This window comes from Bufo gargarizans, chromosome 9, assembly GCF_014858855.1.
Source record: "Bufo gargarizans isolate SCDJY-AF-19 chromosome 9, ASM1485885v1, whole genome shotgun sequence".
Taxonomy (NCBI): Eukaryota; Metazoa; Chordata; class Amphibia; order Anura; family Bufonidae; genus Bufo; species Bufo gargarizans.
In genome coordinates, this window is record NC_058088.1 from 105,444,567 (window position 1) to 105,469,705 (window position 25,139).

Consider the following 25,139-nt stretch of genomic DNA (forward strand, 5'->3'; position numbering starts at 1 on the left):
GGAGGGAGTTTTGACAGATGCAATAGTCTGCATATGTCTTTCTCTGCTCCATCAGTCTCTGGTTTAGAAACATAATTGACTCCTTTCGTGCTTATTTTACAGTAAAACTGGGTTTAGGAGACAAATTTAATGTAAATGGATTACGGTAATTTTCATAATTTTGGCATGGACTTCAATCATTGTTGGCGAGGCTCGGGCATTGCAGTGTTGTGGCTGGTGAAGCACCAGTAGAAAAAGGTTGAGAAGACCTGAACTATAATGTGTATAGATGCGTTTGGATTATCAGTTAGTTCAGGGAATTCCTGCCATTTCAACCTGCGTTGCATTCTACACCAGCTGTCATAATAATGGAATACGGAATTGAAAGATAGAAAATTTGCCGAAGTGTTGACCCTGGTAATAAATGGGTTAAAGATCCATGCAGGTTTTTCTGCTGCTGGAAATGGCTTTGAGTCTGCTTTCTTGACACTGCCTAAATGACAGCAGCTGAGCAGTAAAATGCGCCGGCCCATCATGTAGAATGAACATTACACTTCACTTGACTAAATGCCCGAGGGTTTCAGCCTAGTTTAACGTGCTGTTACATAAGCCACACAGGTCTGGCCTTCATCATCTGTGAATATGTCAGGGAACGTCAAGAAAATTATAATTCCCCCTTTTTTAGATTTTTATCTGCAATGAATAGACCACTATTATGTAAGAGCCTTTTGGGCACGCTCCTGTTTTACAAGAGCAGTCTGCATCTACTGGCATCTGGCATGGCACTTCATTATTAAATCCATGTGTTTTCTCAGCTTCATGTTTTATGATCAATGATATGGTAGATGTGATGACCACTCACACAGAATATTGTGTGTGTATTAGTGCCCATTTTGCGGTGTTTCTCGTGAAAATTCCATAAAGTGTTCAGTAGATATTTTATTAGATCTGATAAGAGAGTAGAGAAGGGACAGTTGGTTGTAAAGCAGGATTTACACGTCCCATTATTCCGGCCGATTATCAGGAGTTCCTATGAACGCTTGTTCCCGATGATTTGTTGAAGATCACCCAAAGAACGCGAAAAACACTTGATCATTTTGTGAAATGATCGAAGGCGCGGACACATCAATCATCATTCCCGGGCAGCAGATCCTGCTGTCCAAATGGCACTCTGCTGCCTAGGAGCAAGTATTCTATATGGGGACAAGCGATAGCAGTAGCAATCGCTCATTCTGTGGAGATGATCCTTCACTTCCACTTAACGAACAGCCAACTTTTAGGAAGGAACACTTTCTTCCCGACAATCGGCTGCTCCTCAAATAGTGTAAATGCTCCTCCTTATACTCATATAGATGATCTGGCAGATTATTGAGAACAAAGCAGACACAGATCCAGTGTAGGACGTGGGTTCCTGGGCGCCGACCACAGGAAATTATTCCTGATCCCCAACTCTTTAACAGGGTTTGAATCATATAATTAGACCCTGGTGGTGAGTGATTGGCACCAATGTCAGCAAAATGGATTATTTCCTGGATCTTTGGGGCCCATTTTGGCATAAGAGCTTGGGTCCACTGAAGAATCCTCTGGTACTCTGGTGGGCCAGGCCGACCTTGGTGAGATCATCAGTGTAGATGAGGGCTGCATTTACATGCAGCTATCACCTCCACTGTATGGGGACAAGCTATCAGGACAATGATTGCTTGTCCTCATAGGAAATTATTATTCCTGCACAGCAGATAATTGTTCTAACAGAATAATCTGCTGCACAGAAATTATGATTTTTTTTGTGCCAGCAGAACGACATGATCACCCGATCAGAGATCATTTGCACATTTATCAGGTGATTGCCGACATCTTTCACACAGGCAGATTATCAGGAACGAATGTTTGTACAAATCCTCATCCCTGATAATTTGCCTGATAATCGGTCCATGTAAAAGGACCTTAAGTAATAACTGGGACCAGTTTGGGATAAGTTGCAGTAAATGTTGTATGCAGTCTCTAGTGAAAAACATATTGTTTTTCAAGCTACTCTGTGATTAGAGTTTGACTGACTAGAGTAAGTGTAAACTTTGACTTATTCCTTATCTTCCATAGATTTTAAAAAGGACCTATCACTCCTCCTGACATGTCTCCCTGCATTCCCCATGCAATAACAGTAGCATCTTATGACTAGCCATAAGCAAATTTCTTGAAATTCAATTCAGATTTAATTTGGCCGAATCAGTGATTCGATTCCGGTCTAGATAAATTTGACCCAAATCGAAACTGCTCCGATTGCCCTGAAAAGTTTTGATTGACATTCTGGGGTCTCCTAGGACTGTTTGCAACCCATTTCAAGCTCTTTAATGTCAATCCATCTTCAGTAATATTAAAGTGAGAACGACACACACATATATATATATGCTGCTGGCGGTATCAATCAGCCTGTTTTAAAAGACACTGGGCCATATTTATCATTGCAACTTTTTCTATGGCACATGCATAAAAAAAATTGTGCCGTTTCTTCGCCAGCCTCTACATTTTCCTAAAATTTTTGCATGGCAAGGGCAGAGAGGTAGTGGGGCCGACAGCCCCGCCATATTCATCATCTCCTACACCAGTTTTCTGGTGTAGAGGAACACTGAAAACTACGTCAGCCAGAGTCTGGCGTAGATCTCAGTTCAGGCGCACACACTGCCAGATGTTGTGCCTGATTTATGGCGAGGCATCTCATCATAAATCAGGTGTAACATCTGGCAGCGCGCCTGGTTATTGTAGCCTGGCTAGGAAGAAATCTGCCCTAGTGTGTTCTAGGATTTTTTATGTTTTTTTAAAATGGTCCATAAAATTTTAGCTTTTTTGCAGCAACTGCCTGCCAAGGTGTACACACACACACCACCTAGGGTCATGTCATCCTCTTTCTTCATCTGTCCTGTCTTCTGATATAAAAAATGGCTTATGCCATTTAGAGAAATTCAAGTATTTTATTTGTTCATTATCCCTTCTAGTAGTTAGCAGTCTGCAATAAAGGTCCAACAGGATGTTATCAAATGGGGGGGGGGGGGTCTTTGCACAATTTGTACTGATTGGATAGTGTGAGACTGTGCAGGGAAACACCCCCAATTGGTAACACCCAGTTGGACCTTTGTTGCAGACTTCTGGCAATTCATTTATAAACATCTAGTAGGAATAATAGAGCAATGGTGCAACATAAAGTCAGAATAGATGCTCCAGAATTGTTATTACATGGGGAATGCAAAATGCTAAAAACAGGCATGTCAGGAGAGGAGCTGTCACTAAACCTGACCTGTCTGTTTATTTCACATGAAATAACAATTCTGTAGCATCTTTTCCCGTAACGTGTGTTGTAGTGTTTCTCTGTACAGTCTGACAGATAGTGTCAGCACTGATTTACAGTTTCAGACTGTGTAAGGACATACCCTAACTGGGGGCATAACAGAAGAACAGCACAACTCATAGTTATGAGAAAAGATGATCCAGAATGATTTAATGAGGGATACAAATATTAACTAAAACAGACAGGTCAGGATCGCTGACAGGTCCTAGTTAATGGGGTATAACCAAACATCATTACCAATTTTCCATTGGAAACAATAAAAAAGCAACAATTCAGTGGAAATACCATGAACATTCTTTATGAGAAAACCTCAGTAAAGGGAATCCATCACCAGTTTTATGGTGACCCAACAAGGGGCAGCATAAACTAGTGTCTGATCCCCTTAGCAAAATGCTGGGTCACGTTCTTTAAAGGGAATATGTCATCAGAAAATGACCTATTGTTTTATGTTAAACATATTGTTTTAGAAAGCTTTTTGTGAGTTTTATTTTTTCATGTTACTATCTATATTTTAAAAACAATGTATAAAATACTGCAGTCACTAAAACTAATAACAGACACCACTTAGTCGGTTCGGATCACTTTTTAACAGTGATCTTATTATCGCAGGCAGAATTTACCATGATAGATATCACCTATATACAGTGTAGATAACACACGATCCACCATTCACAATACATGATGTTACAGCTTATCTATTCCCTCCCAGTAAAATTATCTCTGCATGGGTCATAGAGCATTCCTAGAAATCTCTCCTATAGAAAATAGTGCCCCCCCCCCCACTTGTGTCTATGGCCCTGGGGGTGAACTGGGTGGTCGCATCCCACCAGCAGTTCCAGGGGCCTGGGCAGGAGTCGCCCACTCCTCCCACTGGCAAAGAGAAGGGTATACTTTACCCTTTTGAGAGAGAGAACCGTGAATGGGAGAGAACACTACTGTAAAGCATATCGCCAAAGGCTGTTAACAACAGCTCAGGCAAGATGGCCGCCCTCATAACTATGTTCAAGGAATAGAATAAAGAAATCTACAATTATAAAATAAAACTACAACTATCTGGTTTTAATTAGCAGAAACCATTATAGGCGACACCTTCCCTTTAAGTTAAAAGTTGACATAACTAAAACTTTCCCTATGTAGCAGCCACTAATGGTCATTCAAGGTGTTTGAAGCAGGTGTAGGTAACATGAAAAACAGGCTCAAATGAGCAAAAAGCAGCCATAGTGCTTAATGAGGGATCATTACACCTAATTTTTCTTTCTGATTAGACAGGTTGCATATGCTGCCGGAAGATACAGGCATTCAGGGACCGGACAGGTCAAAGCATTTGCATTTAATCAATGTGCCTCATTATGAGGTATTAGCTGATGGTGGAGAGATGGATCATTCTCCTTAATATCACTGGAAGACTCAGCTGTTCTGCCATTAACCAATGACCCTTGTGTGTCTCCTATTCCGATTTATTTGTCTAGATGATTGAAGTTTTATACATTGTGCTGAAGGACAGACGTGTCAACATGCATGGGATCTTATATACGGTCTACACATTATAAATAATTAGACTTGGAAAGATTTTCTTGACATTGATTAAGAGAGTTTTCTGACTTTCAGAGTTTCTCATTTTCATCTAAAATGTAACCTTATTATTCCCTTAGATAGGGAAATTGCAGCATTGTCTCAGCAGCAAAACAGAACCTATCTACAAAATACAAGCATATCCAAGTGTCAGTACAGTGAAATAGGATAAAATAATAATAAATGATTTAAGAACCTAACCCTTTTAATACATTTCCACTACCAGGCCGTAATGAACGATTATACAGTGTAGTAGCTGGGGGCAGAGATGATTTCCCATACCGATCAGTACAGCAGCGCATTTCAAGATACCTATTCACAAAAAATAAATAAACTGTGTTGAGTACATAGAACTGAATTTAAAGGTGTTCTCCCGGAATGATTTAAAATGGCCACTGCAACCTGTTCTAGAATGTGAGCAGGACTGGTTGCCTTTACTTGCAGAGCTGCCTGTGGGTGAGGGGGCCTCACTGCACTGCTCATCAATAGATGGTAATGATGTGAACCTGCCTATGATATTCCATCATGGCTGAGCAGCCTGACAGGAACGCTCACCAATATGTAGTATATGCATGCGCCCAAGTGTAGTGTGTGGTGAGGTCCCTTGCAGCTCTGCAAGTGGAGGCAACCAGTCCTGCTTACATTCTAGGACAGGTTGTTGGTGGCCATTGTAAATCATTCCTGGAGAACCCATTTAAAGGGCTATTTCAATTCCAAGCAGTAACTTTTTTTCAACATTTGTCTCTCCGAAACATCTTCATAATCTTCTAATGAACAACATTTGACCTTTTAATTGATGTACACAATCTATTTGCTTCCCCAACTCTAAAGGCTGTATTACACCTGCCAATTTTTCGGCAGATGATCGCTAACGAGCCTTTGTGTGAACGATTGTTAGCGATCCTCTTGCAGTGTAATACTGCCGCTGATTGCGCAATGAACAAGCAAACGCTCGTTCATCAGGCTATCCAAAGCTTTTGACATGTTAAAAATTTATTGTCTACAGGCTGCAGATCATGGGGTCTAATCACGATCTGCCGCCGGCAAACCACTGTACAGCATGTGGACAAGCAATGGCATAGTGGTCACTCCTCTCCATGCTGCAGAGGAGATCGCTGCATGTAATTGCAGCAATCTTCTCCGCTACCAAGCAGGCAATTGCCTGGAGGGAACGCTTCCCTCTCGACAATCGTCTGCCACATTGGGCTGTGTAATACAGGCTTAAAGAGGTTGTGTCCCTTCAGCAAATGGCATTTGTTATGTAGAGAAAGTTAATACAAGGCACTTACTAATGTATTGTTGTTATCTATATTGCTTCCTTTGCTTGCTGGATTCATTTTTTCATCACATTATACACTATCAGAAAAAAGCACTACCCTATGTGCGCTGCTACGTTCTCAGCCACCAAATAGGCTGGCGCTTTTTCCTATAGTGTGCAAGCATGACCACCACTGATGGATTGTAGGGTGGTCGTAACCATGGAAACTAGCACTGTATAATGTGATGGAAAAATGAATCCAGCCAGAAAAGGAAGCAATATGGACAATAACAATACATCAGTAAGTGGCTTGTATTAAGTTCCTCTACATAATCAATGCTATTTGCTGAAGTGAGACAGCCCCCTTTAACATCAAAATACTTATCTCCTAACAGTTTCCATCATTTCTCCTGCCATATTTACAGGCCTAACCAGGCCCTTTGTCCTTATTTTTTTGTGCATTGTCCAAAAAAATAATACAAAAAATAAATTTTATAAGTGTGAATACAAACAGCCTCATTCTTTATACACTTTAAAGCTTAACTCCATGGTACGTCTGCAGCTAGCCCAACATCCACCCACTGCCAATCATGTCACAGGGGGTGAGAAAGATGAAAATGGGAATATGCTTGGCTGATCCTTCACATTGCAGTGCTGCGAGTAATTCTCTTTCAGTGAGTTATTACGCAGCAGGAAATTTATGTAGCAAATTTGCAGGGATATACGGTATGCAGCGGCAAATCTGCAGATTTAGCCCACCGTAATCTGCAGAAAAAGTAGCTAGAATTTAATTGTGGATTTTTTCATCCCCATTGAGATCCATTCTTGACAACAATTTACATTCTGCCATTGCACAACAGGTCAAATTTTGTACAGAAAATTACCAGTGTATGTGGATGAGATTTTTTAAAATCTCATCTTCTTGCCCACTGCTGTATTCCTCTGTGGATCTTTTCGGCACAAATCTGGTAGAAACAATCCACAGCCTTTCTGCCTTGTGTGAATTCACTCTTTGTCCAACTTAAAGCTTATTAAATCAACAAGGTCATCCAGTAAAAATGTTCATAGGCTGCCACTGCAATACCAATGAGTCACCTAGTTTCTTAGAGAACTTTTTTTCTTATACAATAAAAAGTGTAATTTTTCAAAAAGAATGTTGGTATCTGAAAATAAACATAGAAAGCAATGTTTAGGGACAGATATTTGGATGAGAAGATGAGTAGAAGTGATCGTACAGACGTTCTATATCTCTTGACGTATGCCCTTCATTTTATAATGTCACAGAACTGTTTCTGGCTTGCTGTTTTCGATGTCTTCTTTTGAATATTGTCTCAACTTTTTGTCCCTGTTTATTTTTCCTCCCACAGCAAGATGGGTTCTGGATTTACTCAGAGTACTGCAATAATCACTTGGATGCCTGCATGGAGCTCTCCAAGCTGATGAAGGACGGCAGGTACCAGCATTTCTTTGAAGCATGCCGACTACTGCAGCAAATGATAGACATTGCTATCGATGGGTTCCTTCTGACACCTGTACAGAAGATCTGCAAGTACCCGCTTCAGTTGGCTGAGCTTCTTAAATACACAGCACAGGAGCACAGGTATACTCATGACTAGATTACCTTTGTAGTATGGGCCTATAAGAGTTCTGCCATCTTTAAAGGTTCTTCTCAGAATAGATAAAGGAACTGATTAATCAACAATAGCTTGGTTTACTGTAGGTACAAGAGCAATCTCAAAATATGGTGAGGAACGTTAAACTCAGTGAGTTGTAGGCTATTTTTATACCAGATTCCCAGCCTTTGCGAAGAGCGAGAGGAAATTTATAGCGCATTTGTCATCACAATGCTTTGTTTTTGTCTTCAATCTTCCCAAATTAAATATGTATTTCTTATTCTAAAGGCCTTTTTATGAATATTCTCTTCCAGTCTCATATAAGATGTAATTTTGAAGCTTTCTCTACATGCACAGTGCTGATTGGCTTGTAATGTGACTTCACTATCAAGACCTGTAAATAGGTTCTACTATTTTAGTTAGTTCAGACCACTTTCACACTTCATTTTTTGGCCAGTATTTGGTCAGTATTTTACATCCACGTTTGTAAGCCAAGACTTAGGAATAGGCCTAAAACACAGGAAAGTTCCACATTTCTCCATTACACTTTTTATGCAGGTAGGAAGTAAAAAAGAAAACTGATCAAATACTGCCATGTGAAAGAGACCAGTTTTTTATAAATAAAAAATATTGAACCATAATCAGGAATATATCCAAAAAGAAGGAAAAGTATAAGGGCAGCTTCACACACACCTTGTTCACTGCAGTTCCAGTTTTTACAAGGTTTTGGCAATGGATGCAAAATGCAAAAAAAAAAAAAAAGCATGCTGTATTTTCACTCCCACCCAACATCAACCCCCCCCCCCAAAAAAAGAATAATGAAAAAGTGCAATAAAAAAACCACAAAAACCTTAAAGCAGTTGCCCACATTATTTTTTAATTAATGCAAAATGCCCTAAAAGCTCTTCCACTCACCTTTATTGATCCTGTGCTGTTGCTCCTTTCTCTCTCTAGGCTGCAGCCAGTGAAGCATTGTTGTGGCTGAGTTGGTGACATACACCGTTGGGGCTATTTATTGCCTGCAGCCACAATACATCACTGTCATCACAATCATGGCTGCAGCCTAGGGAGAGGAATGAGTGTGAGCGCTTGATCAGAGCAAGCTAGAAAGGTAAGAGAAGTGCTTTTATTATTTTAGCAGAGCCTACTCGGTTTGCATTGGCAAAAAATAATAATGTGGAAAACCCCTTTACATTAATGAAGTGTTAGATGTGTTAAGACATATTTAAAATTGTCGGAAAATTTGTGCAATATATCACTAAAAATGTAAAACTTTTATTTTATTAGCTATTCCCAACACTTTATAACAGATGCTCTTTTAAAGGGGTTGTCCCATAAAAAATATTCTACAGTTTTCAAATCAGCACCTGGATCTGAATTATTTTGTAATTACATAAATACTAATAATTTTGCATAGCCACTGAGTTATTCAATAAAATGTATTTGTATAGCGCCACCTGCTGTTTGTTTTTGTTCTTATTTCTTTGTCCTGCTCACTGAGATGGCCGCACATGCTCAGTTTCAGCCTTCAGGTGCCCCCTGAGCTGTGATAGGGAGAGCATGGACACGCCCCCATAGCTGTGATAGGGAGAGCATGGGCACGCCCCCTTAGCTGTGATAGGGAGAGCATGGACACGCCCCCTTAGCTGCAGCAGAAAATACATTCCTCTTGAGCTGTCAGCTTGATATAAATCTAGCAGAGCAATGAATGGGGAGATCTCTGGATCCATGTAAGGTGCAGGGCTGGTTCTAGGTTTGAAAGAGATTGTGATGACTATATGATGTCTAATTTTCATGTTTTACATTAGTCATGGGATAACCCCTTTAAGCACCGGTTGGATTTTTACTTAGTTTTCTATAGAATGTTCTGCATATTCTGGATTGGATTAGGCTGGACATGCCTTGTCAGTGGTGAGAATTGTTCCTTGTAATTGGGAATTCGGCAGCCTTGTCAATATTAGTTTATTCCAAGCGACATATCCATATGCCTAGTGATCAGGAAGGTTTCCGTTATCTCTCTGCCATTCATTAGGATTCGCTCTTGGTAGTTAATCATACACCAGTGGCAGCTGCCCACATGCATTCTTCTAATTAACAAGCTTTGATGTCCAGTGGAATCAAATGAATACATAAGGTTGAAATCAATAGCCTGACTGCAGTGTCTTTCCTAAAGAAGATGGATTACCCTTCTTCCTGCACATATAGCAGATACCTATTGTTTTCTCTTTATTATAGGGCGAGACACCAGGAATACAATGTGAGACATTTGTCTTCTTTTTATTACGACTCCTGTCAGGGGTATCTCCCTGCTGTGTACTTGACTTTATTTACAGATGATTACGTCTTTGCATCATGTAATAGCCCAGATCAAAGCTTCTCTAGTAGACCTTATACTTGCTGTTACCATTGCCGATTCTCCATTGAAGGTACATTAGTATTTGCTGTTTAGCTATGTTCCAAATTTGGCCAACTAGGGGCATTTTTACCATGAGGCCCTAGGTCTTATATACCATGAAACCTGCTGTCTTTTCTGGACTTCTGCTCACCACATGCAAACTTTGTGCATGGACGCCATCACGTGCACCAGAGCAGCCAGTCACTGGCCTCAATGGTGAGGTGTCCCCACAGGGGGGAACATTTAAAAAAACTTCTAGACAACCTTGTTAAATATGATTTCCCATTCCCACATATTGTAAGAAATGAAATGGTGTTGCAGGATCCATGCATTTATCAAAATGATGTTACCTCCTGGCTAGGTACAGTACATATATATATATATATATATATATATATATATACAGTGAGAAGACAACCAAAAATTACTTGAAAAATGGTCTTCTAGGTGTGGTTTCTCAAAGAAGATGATCAGTATGCATAATGTAAGGTGGAATTGAAAATCTGTTCAGAAAACATGGTATGGATAAGGGGGTGGTCTTTTGGAGAGATTTGACAGTCTACATAAAGTTGTAGAAAGGCATACACATTCATTCATACTATTCTATACAGCTGTGCTGACCCTGAGGGAGGAAGAAACTAAGTCCCCGGGATGAAGATGTCAATTTGTTCTAATACAAGTGGAATATATTTTCTTGGCTCAATATATGGCAATCACAATAAACCTCTAAATTAATTAGCATAGACCAGCTAATCCCTGGTTAATAATGCAAGTATAAGTGCAGAACATAAAACAAAGAAAATCTAATTTACGTCCTCACTGGACCATCATGATGACTAGATGGTAGGTAGATCAATGAGTTCATTTGATGAACCTCCTAAAATGAAATGGGACATGTGTCATGGAGGTTAGAATTATGGACTGGGGCTTTCTGTGGGTCTGAAAGAACATTCCTCAGTTCTGAGCTACATTTTCTCCTATGTCAGTAAGAAATGTTTTGATCAGAAATTGTACTGGAGTTACCTGGACATCATATGATACTGGCCCACCAGAGAACCAGAGGATCCTCTGGTGGGCCAAGCGCTAATGCCATATTGGACCGCAAAAATCCATTTTAAACAAATTGAATTTGTTACAAATTTCCCAAAAGATTTGGTTTCCAACTAGTCTGAATTTTGGGGGATTTGTCCTGCACAAATTGTGCATAATGGCAGCCGTTATTTTACAGCTCAAAAGGCAAAGAAGAAGGCACCTTCCACCAAAAAGGGATCATTTTTGGACTGCTTAGGGCCGTGTTACACATGACTTTCAGGGCAATCTAAGCACTTTAGTTTCAGACCGAATTGAATTTGATGGTCAATTCAACTAAATTGGACCCCAAATGAATTTTGGGAAGTTTGCTTATCTCTATTTGCTACTTTAACCAAAATGTACTGACTTAGGGCTCATGCACATGAACATATTTTCATTCTGCTTCCGTTCATTTTTTTTTTGTGGACCGTACGCGGAACCATTCACTTTAATGGGTCCCCAAAAACAACGGAAGGTACTCCGTGTGCATTCTGTTTCCGTATCATTGTCCGAAAATCACGGTCCGAGACTCCATTCAAGTCAATGGGTCTGAAAAAAACACGGAACGCACACGGAACACATCCGTATGTCATCCGTATTTCATCCGTATTTTGCAGATCCATACTGTAGAAAAGCTATGCCCAGCCCATATGTTTAGTGATTAATAAGTTACTGTTTCGGTTTCCGATCTGCAAAAAATGGATCGCATACGGAAACCATATGGATATGTTTTGGGGAATAACGGAACAGAAGAGGGCTTAAATCAGAGAAAAAAAAACCTCAGATACGGAACAACAGATCCGTTAAAAATAGACCGCAAAACAACAACGGTCGTGTGCATGAGCCCTTAACAGGTGATACGTTGTAGTCGACTAAAGTACCCTAACCTCTTTTTTAGGGATTGGATTAGGAAACCTAATTTCAGATGCTCTTTAAAAGGATTTTGTCACCATGACAATCCAGTACAATCTTAGTAGTTTTAATAGTTAATAGGGCTCATGCACACAAATGTAGCCTATTTTGCAGTATGCAAATTGCGGATTCTCAAAACACAGATACCGGCTGTGTGTATTAGTGGAATGGAACATCCTACCCTCTATAGAACTGCCTTATCCTTGTCCGTAAAATTGACAGAATAGGACATGTTCTATTTTTTTGCAGGGCTGCAGAATGGACATGGTGTGCTGTTTGTTTCTTTTGCGGTCCCATTGAAAGGAAGGGGTCTGCATCTGAACTGCAAAAAATATGTTTGTGTGCATAGGAAAAATCCATGGGGGTCGTTTATTATCCAGACATATGCGTATATTAGGCGTATTTCTGGCTCAGATTGCGGCGTAATGGTTAATTGTGCCGCAATATGCGACTTTTATCATTTTCTATGTCTGTTTTAGGCATAGAAAACTGTCTAAATGTAAGACAGCAAGGAAGCTATCTTACATTTAGACTGGTGCTGGATGCGCCAAAGGTGGAGGCCAGCGCCTCTTCGTAACTTCGGACCGCCAGATATAGACGTTATTAAGACCGGGATCTAAAGCATCATAAAATAAATGACCCCCATAGTCTCCAAACCTGGTCCCGTCTACAGTATATTAGGAGCGAGGAATCTAAGGCTGAATTATTTATAACATTTTATTATTAATTGATACTCAGAGATCCAATGTGTGTTTAACAGAACTATTAATTTTATATGACATTTGAATACTTGCTGCGCTTTATTTTTTGCAATGGGAATAAGGAGCATCAGTAGTCAGTACATAAATAAAATGATATCTTATACACGATCATTTCAAGGTAGAGCAAGGAATCTCAATAACGTTTCAGTGCTTGCAAGGGCTTCTGAGCTGGATTTTAGAGGCAGTGAAGCAGATAAAATATTTCCTAAATTGCTCTCAGGCAAGATAACAGCAGAATCTGGTAGGGTTGTGTCTTTCTGTGTATTAGGAGATTCCACCCTATAGTATAATAACCCTAGACATAGAAATTATTGTTAATATGCATATTTGCTCTATTATCGTTTCCCATTGCCTTGGGTTATTCCAGGCTTTTTTTCTACAGTTCAAGTAATGCATGTTGTGGTCCAGTGGAGTAGATTGATTGCAGTCTTGAGAAAAGCCGTTATGACATGTTCAGGATTTCCCCACTAAGTCCTTCATATGACTCCTCACATTGTATTTCTGGCTTTATACTGTTTCTAGAGTTTACCTATTTGTACTTACCAACATTGTTTAGGTACATTCGGGTTATTTATGCCACACCCTCGGAAATGCCCAAATCGGTCTGGGGACAACCACTTCTGATCAGGGCCTATATAAGCCCCAGCCATTTTCAGTTTAGGAGACACTGAATTTGCTGTAAAATTAGGGACAGTTCCTGGAAATTTGGGAATGCCCAAATCTGGGAACACCACTTTTTGTTAGGGCCAGCGGCTGCTACAGGGCCCACAGTAGCAGAGGAGTCCAAGCCTCACCTGCCAGTAATATTTACCATGTGTGTGTACTGACAGGCAAGGCTCAGGCCATTATGAATGATAGACACATCAGCTGGAATCAGGCCGAGTCCGACTGTTTTGTCTGTTATCCAGGGCCATCTTTAAGATTGATTGGACCCTGGGCAAGAGAAAGAACACAAGTGCTGCAGGCATTCATGGGTCCATACTTTATTAACTAAGTAGCAGGACATGTAAGGCATACATGGGGGATCTCCCTGCACTTACTATTATTTCTGGGTGCCTCTCCATTGCGCTGCTGTGGTCCCCGTTACATTCTCCCGCTCTGTATTCTAAATAACAGCATCAGAACACCAGGGAGGAGACATTCTGCGGTGCGATTGCACAGCGCTACAGCCAGCTGATGTCTCCTCCGTGGTGTTCCGATGCTGTACTTAGCATACAGCGAGGGAGAATGTAACGGGGGCCACAGCAGCGCAACTGTGCGGCACCCAGAAATAATAGTAAGTGCAGGGAGATCACCCATGTATGCCCTACATGTCCTGCTTCTTAGTTAATAAAGTATGGAACCATGAAAGGTCCTCCAGTGGCCAACGGGGCTCAAGAAGCAGCTGCCTTGGGGCCCCCAGGAGCAACTGGGGCCGGGACAGCTGCCCCACGTTAAAGACAGCACTGCTGTTATCCATTAGGAATTACCACTATGGATTGTGCTATACTTGGACCTAAGAATAAAATGCTCAGTTTTGATGAATGTGTAGGTGTTCATGGAAAGATAAGAGAAATATAGTCTAATTAATATGTGTGTGCTGTGGTACTTAGTCATACAGTGGCCCATTGATGTTACCATTTTATATCTTCACTGCATGGTAGTTGTTGCATAAGATCCAGGGTGAATCTTCCAAGAAGGTAAGAGACAAGGGGACCCACAGGCACCACACAAATTCTATGCAAGGTATACACTGTAGACTGGGATCTAGGATCGGGCTGGTGACTCATCTGGAGTCGTTTCTTCTTCTTTCTGATGTAAGCTAGTAATGAATGACCAGTATAGAAAGGGTTGTACATTGTGTAGACCTGTCATTGCCGTTTCTTTATGACTAATACTACCAATGCTCTTAGTATAGAAGCCATACGTCACATCAAGGAACCGTCTTCACATCAGAATTAAAATATACATGTTTTTTTTTTCTATATCTGCAGTGATTACAGGTATGTGGCTGCTGCTCTTGCTGTCATGAGGAATGTCACTCAACAGATCAATGAGCGAAAGAGGAGACTGGAGAATATTGACAAAATCGCACAGTGGCAAGCATCCGTTCTGGACTGGGAGGTAAGCAAGAAAGCAGTGATCTGTGAAATTAGAAAGGCAAAATAGGTGAATTGGCATCTACGGCATTTAACATTTTTACAGGTGTTCCTCTTAGGGCACTTTCACACAAGCAAGTTTTCCATCCGGATTCGATACATGTAGCCAAGTCATTGCATCTGGACTGAATCCTGACCCATTCCTTTCAATGGGTCTATGTACATGTGTTGGACTTTTTGGGGTGTTTTTCACTCATCATCTCTGCGTCCAGAAAAAAAATTGCAGCACATTCTATATTGTGCATTTTTCACGCAGCCCCTGGCTCTACAGAAGGGAATAAGGCTTGTGTGAAAAACAGAAGGCATCCGGATGCAATGCATTTTTCACTGATAGTTGCTAAGAGATGTAGATTGTTATTCTTCAGTTTTTCATGCGTGTGAAAAACACATGCAATCCAAATACAATCCGAACAGAAAAACGCACACCCTGAACACAATCGCAGAAAAAACTGATTCAACTTGTGCGCAAAATCATCAGTATTTCCTGAACAGGTCTTGACACAATCCGTATCGCTCGTGAAAGAGTCCTTCGGATAATACTTCCTACCCTTTATTATTTTATCGTTCTTTTTTGCGTGACTCTTTTGTGCTCTCAAATCATCTCTTCAGCCTTTTCATACTTTACCTTCTTCTTTTTATTGGTGTAATAAGTAACCACGGGGCACCGGATGAAAACATGGCATGAGGGCCCACTCTACAATGACTACATTCAAGTAGAGAGCTCAGAACATGGTTGTATATCTCTCTAGTCTGAGAAATAATGCAGAAAATAATATAGAAAAAATACACATCATAAAGTCAGAGTTAAAGGGGAGTGAACAAAAAATAGCATAACAGCAGAAAATATAATATAATAAACAATGCTTATCTGTTTAAAAGGTTTCTCTGGGCTACAGATATTAATGAACTATCCTCAGGATAGGTCATCAATATCAGATCAGTAGGGTCCCAGCAGCCGACATGCCCACAGATCAGCTGTTTTGGGCAGCCACGGAATTGGAAACTATACAGTATACAGCTGGAAGCAGACAGCTCCATACACTGTGTAGTGGCTGTGCCAGGGTACTGCATTCACTTGTATAGGCACTGAGCTGCGTTACCCCAGCACAGCCACTACACCGTGTCTGCTTCCAGCTCCGTACACTATCTAATTTTCAGCGTTGCAAGTGCCTAAGGCAACTTTCACACTTGCGTTGTTGTTTTCCGGTAGTGAGATCCGGCAGAGGATCTCAATACCGGGAAAAAAGTTTACGTTTGGTCCTCATGCATTCTGTTCAGGATGCATCGGGATATCTTCCATTCCAGCAGCATTCCGTTTTGTGACTGTCATAAAAACTGAAAAAAACTTATCCAGCACTGAAAACAATGTAATCAATGGTGATGGAAGTTTTCTTTTAGTAGCCTCAAAAAACGGTTCCGTCACCCATTAACTTTCAATGTATTTAGTGACGGATCCGTTTTTATCTCTCGAAACCGCATCCTAATGTGCAAAATCAAAACAGATCTGTTTAATTCCGGTATTGAGATCCTCTACCAGATCTCAATACCAGAATTAACAACGCAAGTGTGAAAGTAGCCTAAAACATCTGATAGGTGGAGGTGCCGCGTTCAGGACCCCCACCAATCTGATATTGATGATCTATATGAGAACCCCTTTAAATCCTTTGCCGTTACAGCACTGACACCCTGGTGGTCCCCACCCGGTCCTTTCCTACTTTTCTGCAGTGATTACATTCCATAAATCCACATACGTAACTACTGCAATTGCAGGCCAGTGATTATCTGCAGCAGTCATATGGATGTACGGCACAGAATCGCTGCAGCGATCAGCTGGGTTTACCGGACTGGCAGTGCTGGAATGATGGATTTAGCAGGAGAGTATTTCCCACTACAATACTAAGTTTGCACCAGAACTCTGGAGACTCTAATAGTTCTTGTGACATTCAGGGTCCAAAAACTGCCCTTTGTATTGTCTACCGACCTCTAGCATTAGTGCTTTCCACATTGGTACTTATATAATTCTTTGCTGCCTCCTCTATCATTTAGTCACTCTCTCTGAGCCTGATATGTCTCGTTCATGCTCTTGTTCTCTCTGGTTTCTGTCCCTTCATTTTCCAACTTATCTCTCAATTTTATTTCCGGCTCCGTCCCTTTTTCCTTATTTCTTCCTCTTTTAACAGGTGCCAGTTTCCATTATCTTCCGCTTTTATTGCAAGAAACAATAGTTAGGGCCCTTTCACACCTGCGTTATAGTCTTCCGGCATAGAGTTCCGTCGTCGAGGCTCTATGCCGGAAGAATACTGATCAGGATTTTCCTAATGCATTCTGAATGGACAGTCCGTCCTTCAGGATGCATCAGGATGTCTTCAGTTCCGGAACGGAACGTTTTTTGGCCGCAGCAAATAGCGCAGCATGCTGCGCTTTTTGCTCCGGCCAAAAATCCGGAACACTTGCCGCAAGGCCGGATCCGGAATTAATGCCCATTGAAAGGCATTGATCCGGATCCGGCCTTAAGCTAAACGTCGTTTCGGCGCATTGCCGGATGCGACGTTTAGCTTTTTCTCAATGGTTACCATGGCTGCCGGGACGCTAAAGTCCTGGCAGCCATGGTAAACTGTAGTGGGGAGCGGGGGAGCAGCATACTTACCGTCCGTGCGGCTCCCGGGGCGCTCCAGAGTGACGTCAGGGCGCCCCAGGCGCATGGATGATGTGATCGCATGGATCACATGATCCATGTGCATGGGGCGCTCTGACGTCATTCTGGAGCGCCCCGGGAGCCGCACGGATGGTAAGTATGCTGCTCCCCCGCTCCCCACTACTACTATGGCAACCAGGACTTTAATAGCGTCCTGGGTGCCATAGTAACACTGAAAGCATTTTGAAGACGGATCCGTCTTCAAATGCTTTCAGTACACTTGCGTTTTTCCGGATCCGGCGTGTAATTCCGGCAAGTGGAGTACACGCCGGATCCGGACAACGCAAGTGTGAAAGAGGCCTAAGCGTAATTTAATTTATTAGTGTGTCTAATCAAATTGCTTACAAATTAATTATGCCTTACATTTTTAAACATTTATCGCAGAGATGCGCCACAATGTATTCTCATAGGAAAAGTGGCAAAATACTTTTATTTTGTATCACAGAAACATTGATGAGATAAGGATTTTTGGGCTTGATTTGGACTATGTGCAATCATTCAGCGTAATTTGCTTGTGGATGTTATTGACTTGGTGAACACAGGTACTGGAGGAAGAGAGTAAGTGGCTGTATGACTCAGGGACGTCATACAGTACTTGGTACTGTTTGTGCATTTTTTTATTTTAGTCACTGAGAAAAATAGATTTCTGAGATGAAACATTTTTATTGTTTTGAGAGATTTGAAGCAGTTTATTAATTTGAAAGCCAGCTGTAAAGTTAAGGATGTAGAAATTTGTAGCTGAAGAGTGTAGTCACCATGATAGCAGGGAGAGAGCTTCTTGATATTTCTGTATTCTCATCATACAGTCATCAACACAGGAAAGGATTCTTTGCAGTAAGAACAGTTAAACTATGGAATGTCTTGGAGGTTGTAATGGCAGATTTAAAGAGATATTCCACTAGGTAAAGTGATCCCCTATACACAGGATAGGGGATAACTCAGATTGGTGGGTGTCCTACCACTGGGACCCCCACGATCTTTAGAACAGACGCCCCGTACAGTGCCACGTGCATGTGCGAAGGGGTACGGGGCTCCCATTCTCAAGAACGCTGGGACCCCCACCGATCTGATAGTTATCCCCTATCCTGTGGATAGGGGATACATTTTACCTACCGGAATACCCCTTTAATGACAACATTGGAGGCTATAGTTAGTTGTTACATTGTACTGCAATTTATTGTGGAGCTTCGGCACTGGACATGGCCTTAACTGACACTAACTTTTCACAAAGCTTTTGATATGCCATAGGTTAAGGTATGAGCGCTGAGACACCCACCAATACCTAGATCGAGGGGAGAAAAGCGTGTTCATAGTATGCTCTCTCTCCTCACTGCCGGAGACGGGCGCCATAGAACTCTATGGGTCCATTCCCATGATAATACATGGCATATTTTGCCTAACTTTCAACCTATTTAAACCATAATATTAAAACATTAATGAAACACCGACTAAAGAGTGGAGGTAAAAATGGCCAAGGCCTGTTTATTAAAACCAAACATTAACAAACCTTAATGAACCATTTATGAGTCTAGTCATAAACTCAGGCTCCATTATCATAAATATATCTATCAGAATCCATCCCATCACGAGATGACTATCCTTACATCACCCTTCACCAGGCCGTGGCCAAACATAACAATAAAAGGGGTGTAGGCGGGAGGGGCACGAAGGATCCGGATCCACGGGCAGTTGTAGATCAAAGGCAAGACCAGCCCACGGAGCTCGGATACTTATAGCCTATTTCCTCACCCATCCACCAATCAGCCCTTGTTACTAGGGCTCAGGTAACCCTACCCCAGACCCTGGGATACCATAGTTTACCTGCCTGGACCAATTATGGGCAAATCACCTGACAAACTCAAACTTCTGCCCAGTGATCCCACAAAGAGCAGGAAAACCTTTTCCCTCCAAATCCAGCATCTAAAAATACACCTCTTGTTGCTGGGCAGAAAATTATCTTAGCCCAGGGACAAAAGCAGATACCAGGCAATGCCAGTATGGCCATGTGTACCCCTCCATAATATCCGGTGTACTTTCATTCTGTCCTGAGCAACAAGAGTGCTATATGCGCACTTCTTTTCCCTCATTCTAGGGATTGGTGAGGTTATCAGCACTCAGACACCAACCAATCACACGTTTTTTGAAAAGTTAGTTAATCTTCAAATGGGTTATCCAACTTTTATTAAAGGGGTTATCCCATGACTAATGTAAAAAATAAAAATCAGACATCATATAGTACATGACAACCTCTTTCTGACAAAGCTAAAACCAGCCCTGGAGATCCAGGGATCTCCACATTCATTGCTCTACAAAATTTATATTAAGCTAAGAGCTCAAGAAGAGGGTCTTTTCTGCTGCAGCTAAGGGGGCGTGTCTCAGCTCTCCCTATCACAGCTCAGGGGGCGTGTCTCAGCACTCCCTATCACAGCTCAGGAGGCAGTTAAAGAATGAAACTGAGCATGTGCGGCCTTCTCAGTGAGTAGGTCAAAGAAATAGGAAAAAACAAACCGCAGGTGGCGCTATACAGATATATTTTATTGAATAACTCAGTGGCTTTGCAATTCTTTTTATAACATGCAATTACAAAAGCACTACTATCCAGGAGCTTCTGGTGGCGGATTTACTGTCGAACAGCTGATGATGGGGGGGTGGGTGTAGAGTGTCTGACCCCTGACAATCATCTAGTGATGACCTAACCTTAGGATAGGCCATTATTTAATAAGATGGACAACCCTGTAAAAATGAGTTGCAATAATATTATGAAAATGCCTAACATGCTACAGTTAAATATAGACATGTATTTTACACATATTAGGGCTCTGTCACACTTGCGTTGTCCGGATCCGTTGTGTACTCCATTTGCCGGAATTACACGCCGGATCCGGGAAAAACGCAAGTGAACTGAAAGCATTTGAAGACGGATCCGTCTTCAAAATGCGTTCAGTGTTACTATGGCAGCCAGGACGCTATTAAAGTCCTCGTTGCCATAGTAGTAGTGGGGGCAGTATACCTACCGTCCGTGCGGCTCCCGGGGCGCTCCAGAATGACGTCAGAGCGCCCCATGCGCATGGATGACGTGTCCATGCGAGCCACACGGACGGTAAGTATACTGCTCCCCCGCTCCCCACTACACTTTACCATGGCTGCCAGGACTTTAGCGTCCCGGCAGCCATGGTAACCATTCAGAAAAAGCTAAACGTCGGATCCGGCAATGCGCCGAAACGACATTTAGCCTAAGGTCGGATCCGGATTAATGCCTTTCAATGGGCATTAATTTCCGGATCCGGCCTTGCGGAAAGTGTTCAGGATTTTTGGCCAGAGCAAAAAGCGCAGCATGCTGCGGTATTTTCTCCGGCCAAAAAACGTTCCGGTCCTGAACTGAAGACATCCTGATGCATCCTGAACGGATTTCTCTCCATTCAGAATGCATGGGGATAATCCTGATCAGGATTCTTCCGGCATAGATCCCCGACGACGGAACTCTATGCTGGAACAAAAGAACGCAAGTGTGAAAGAGCCCTTAAAGAGCTCGTCTCTTCAACAGGCTAAATTTATTTATTACATATTAGTCTATGGAATTGTCATTCCCATTACAGCTTTTGCATAAGTCAGCTATTTCAGATGGAGGAGTGGGAGGTATATTTCTGGATAAGTAGCCAGATTACCCATTCAGCAGTCTGCACACTACGTGTTATACCCCTGTGGGAGAATTAATGGAGGCTGGATTGGTTGTTACAGTAATGGTTGTACAGAATTGTTCTCATCTTGATATAAGAAAACAATTTAAGATATTTACTGGTGATTTTTTATTCATTTCCAGTGGAATGCTGCTATAAATACATAATTTATGCACCAATAAAAACGCAAAATGTTTGCTGAGTGTTTATAGACTATATAAAACTTTAAGACTTGCAATATGTTTTAGACTTAGTAAAATGGATAATTAAAGCAGGAAATAATGTAGGAAGTAACTTAAATTCTCAATCCACAGTTGCAGCATGTTTTTTGACAGGCACACTTTTACCTCTTACATGTGTCTGGTACTACTTGTACAGTCAGGTCCATAAATATTGGGACATGGACACAATTCTAACATTTTTGGCTCCATACACCACCACAATAGATTTGAAATGAAACTAACAAGATGTGCTTTAACTGCAGACTGTCAGCTTTAATTTGAGGACACAATTCTAACATTTTTGGCTCCATACACCACCACAATAGATTTGAAATGAAACTAACAAGATGTGCTTTAACTGCAGACTGTCAGCTTTAATTTGAGGATATTTACATCCAAATCAGGTGAGCGGTGTAGGAATTACAACAGTTTGCATATGTGCCTCCCACTGCTCACTTCTTTGGGCAGTTACCGGGCCAAAACTGACCAAATAACTCAAGTGTGAACTCAGCCTTACAGGTCGATGTTAGCGTCAGGTATAAAGAACCGAGCAAAGGCCCAAGATCTACTTTAGCGTGAAAGAGCGCACTTCTTATGCACAGTCATCAGCTGATTCCACATAGATGTCTACAGAACTTGTTCTATTAAATGCTTATACAAGTAGAGCCCCCCGACAGAGTGGAGAGAGTGTCAACAGTAAGTTTGTGTTGACGTCACTGATTATTTTGCCCTTCCCGATGCCCCCCAAAAATGGATCCTCTCTGTTGGACATTCGCCTTTACTAGGACAGCATTTGTTCAGTAATCTAGTTCAGTATTGCTAATGCCCAAAAAAACAGGAGTGGATCCAAAACAGAGGTGACACGTGAATTGAATATTTGCATATCATCTGTGTTTTGTACCCACTCCTGCTTTTAGCTACCAAATCATAAGCCAATTCTGATGGGACCATACAGGGCTTACAGCTGCTACACAGACAGGATCAGTTGTGTGCCTCATTTTTCCTTCCTTCTGACAGATTAGAAGAAAGGTCAAATAAATGATGATGTCAAACAGGCCAAAAGGGCAAAATAGTTGCCCAGTCATAAAGGTCATTAAGTAGGGATGGTGGGAGCAGCATGAGAAGTCCATAGATTGGCCCAATGACATAGTGTGGAGGTGGCAGCAGAATCAGGAAACCACAGAGTAGCAAGGTGACATATTGTGGAGATGGCAGCAGCATCAGGAGACCACAGAGTGGCAAGGTGACATAGTGTGGAGGTGGTAGCAGCATCAAGAGACCACAGAGTGGCAAGGTGACATAGTGTGGAGGTGGCAGCAGCATCAGGAGACCACAGAGTGGCAAAGTGACATAGTGTGGAGGTGGCAGCAGCATCAGGAGACCACAGAGTGGCACAATGACAGAGTGTGGAGGTGGCAGCAGCAGCATGAGGAGGCCACAGAGTGGCAAGGTGAAATAGTGTTCAGGTGGCAGCAGCATCAGGAGACCACAGAGTGGCAAGGTGACATAGTGTTGAGGTAGCAGCAGCATCAGGAGACCACAGAGTTGCAAGGTGACATAGTGTGGAGGTGGTAGCAGCATCAAGAGACCACAGAGTGGCAAAGTGACATAGTGTGGAGGTGGCAGCAGCATCAGGAGACCACAGAGTGGCACAATGACAGAGTGTGGAGGTGGCAGCAGCAGCATGAGGAGGCCACAGAGTGGCAAGGTGAAATAGTGCTGAGGTAGCAGCAGCATCAGGAGACCACAGAGTGGCAAGGTGACATAGTGTTGAGGTAGCAGCAGCATCAGGAGACCACAGAGTTGCACAATGACAGAGTGTGGTGAGATAGAAGTCATCCCTCTGCCGAATGGTGACAATTCGGCTGCCACTACGCAAGCAAGTGAGCATGCATCTGGCCATTTGCGCAAGTGACTCGGAGGGACTCCCTGCCTCCATCTCCACTGCATACTGCCAAGGTGTGTCTGGGTCACCTGCCTCATCTTCCTCATCTCCCTCTTGCTTCTTCTCTCCTGTCACCTGTGTAGAAATAAAACACCCATTTCGCTACACATTGCTTGTGCTCCAATGTCCTCCCCCTCCAGTTCAGCCCCCACAGGGCTTAAGTGGCCGTGAGATGTAGGCGCCATGTCTCCAGTCCCCTGACCAGCCAGGTTTACCAGCATCTTTTCCAGGATATGAATCAGTGGTATGATGTTGTTCATCCCGTAGTCCTGGCGACTGACAAATAAAGTGGCCTCCTCAAAGGGTATGAGCAAACGGCAGGTGTCACGCATGAGCTGCCACTGGCTAACATCGAAGTTACACAGGGGAGTACCTCTGTCCACCTGTATCATCAATAAATCATTTATGGCCTTTCTCTGTTCGTACATTCGGTCCAACATTTGGAGGATGCAATTCTAACGTTTGGAAACGTCACATAACAGCCTATGTTGGGGGACACCGTTCTGCTGCTGTAACTCAAGGAGGGTGTGCTTGGTGGTGTACGAGTGGCTGAAGTGCATGCAAAGTTTTCTGGACATTTTTTGAATGTCTTGCAGATGAGTGGAAGCCTTCAAGAATCACTTGACAGATTGAACACGTGCGTCATGCAGGAGCAAGTTCAGCTTCTGCACCATTGGATGAGTACACGCATACTGTTGTCTCTTGGCAATCGCTTCGGTGATCGATTGCTGACGAAATGACTGACTAAGAGGAGCAGAAGCCTCAGGACCAGCAGATGATGGAAAGGACAGACAGCTTCCTTCGGCTGAGGTGGTGGAGCATTGACTGCCTGAAATAGTGTGCATGCCACTGGGTGGCAGGCTGGACCACCACATTGGAGCCACTGTTCTCCCAGGCGACTTTATGGTGATGCTGCATATGTTGACTCAGAGCCATGGTGCTAACATCGGCACCCTGGCCATTCTTCACCTTCTGCCCACAGATTCTACATTTGGCCATGTTGCACCTCCCCCGGCGGCTTAATAAAAATTGTCCACACCGTCGAGTAGGTGATTTTACTCCCAACACTCCGCACTGACTGACTGCTAACGCCACTGCCACCGTGAACCGCTACACCACTACTTTCCGGGCTGGTAGGCTCCTGTAAAGCAGGTGATCTACCCTGGGCAAGTTTGGCTTCCGACCTTCCACTGCTGCCACCCTGCTGACTCCCGGCCACGCTACCGACTTGCTGGCTCTGCCGCTGCCTCATGCGCAAACTGCCATCCTCTTCTGCCGATGATGATGAAGCCCCTTCGTCACCCGACTCCCAATTGCGATCACCTACTTCATCATCGAATACTGTCTGCAAGTCACTGATGTCCTCCTCAATGGTCTCTTACCCAGGAGCCTTACCACTTGCAACACCAGCTCCCATGCCACTCTCCTCATCACTACTTGCTTGCCTACCGGAGGAAGCAGCGGATGTCTCCTCCAGATCTTGGCTGGGCAGTAGCTGCTGACTGTCCTCTAGTAGCTCGTCCTCTCTTTATAGTGGAGCTGAGCGCACAGCATATAATACT

At 42.6% G+C, this 25,139-nt stretch overlaps 1 protein-coding gene across 3 annotated transcripts in view; it reads left to right on the forward strand.

Moving 5' to 3' along the window:
• The window catches only part of ARHGEF9 (Cdc42 guanine nucleotide exchange factor 9), a 381,458-nt gene that overhangs the window by 294,699 nt on the left and 61,620 nt on the right, over positions 1 to 25,139 (forward strand). For all 3 annotated transcript variants that reach the window (XM_044268649.1, XM_044268651.1, XM_044268650.1), the window contains 2 exons: positions 7,517 to 7,749; positions 14,875 to 15,004. In XM_044268649.1, coding sequence (XP_044124584.1) covers positions 7,517 to 7,749; positions 14,875 to 15,004 — 363 coding nt within the window. The remainder of the gene's footprint in view (positions 1 to 7,516; positions 7,750 to 14,874; positions 15,005 to 25,139) is intronic.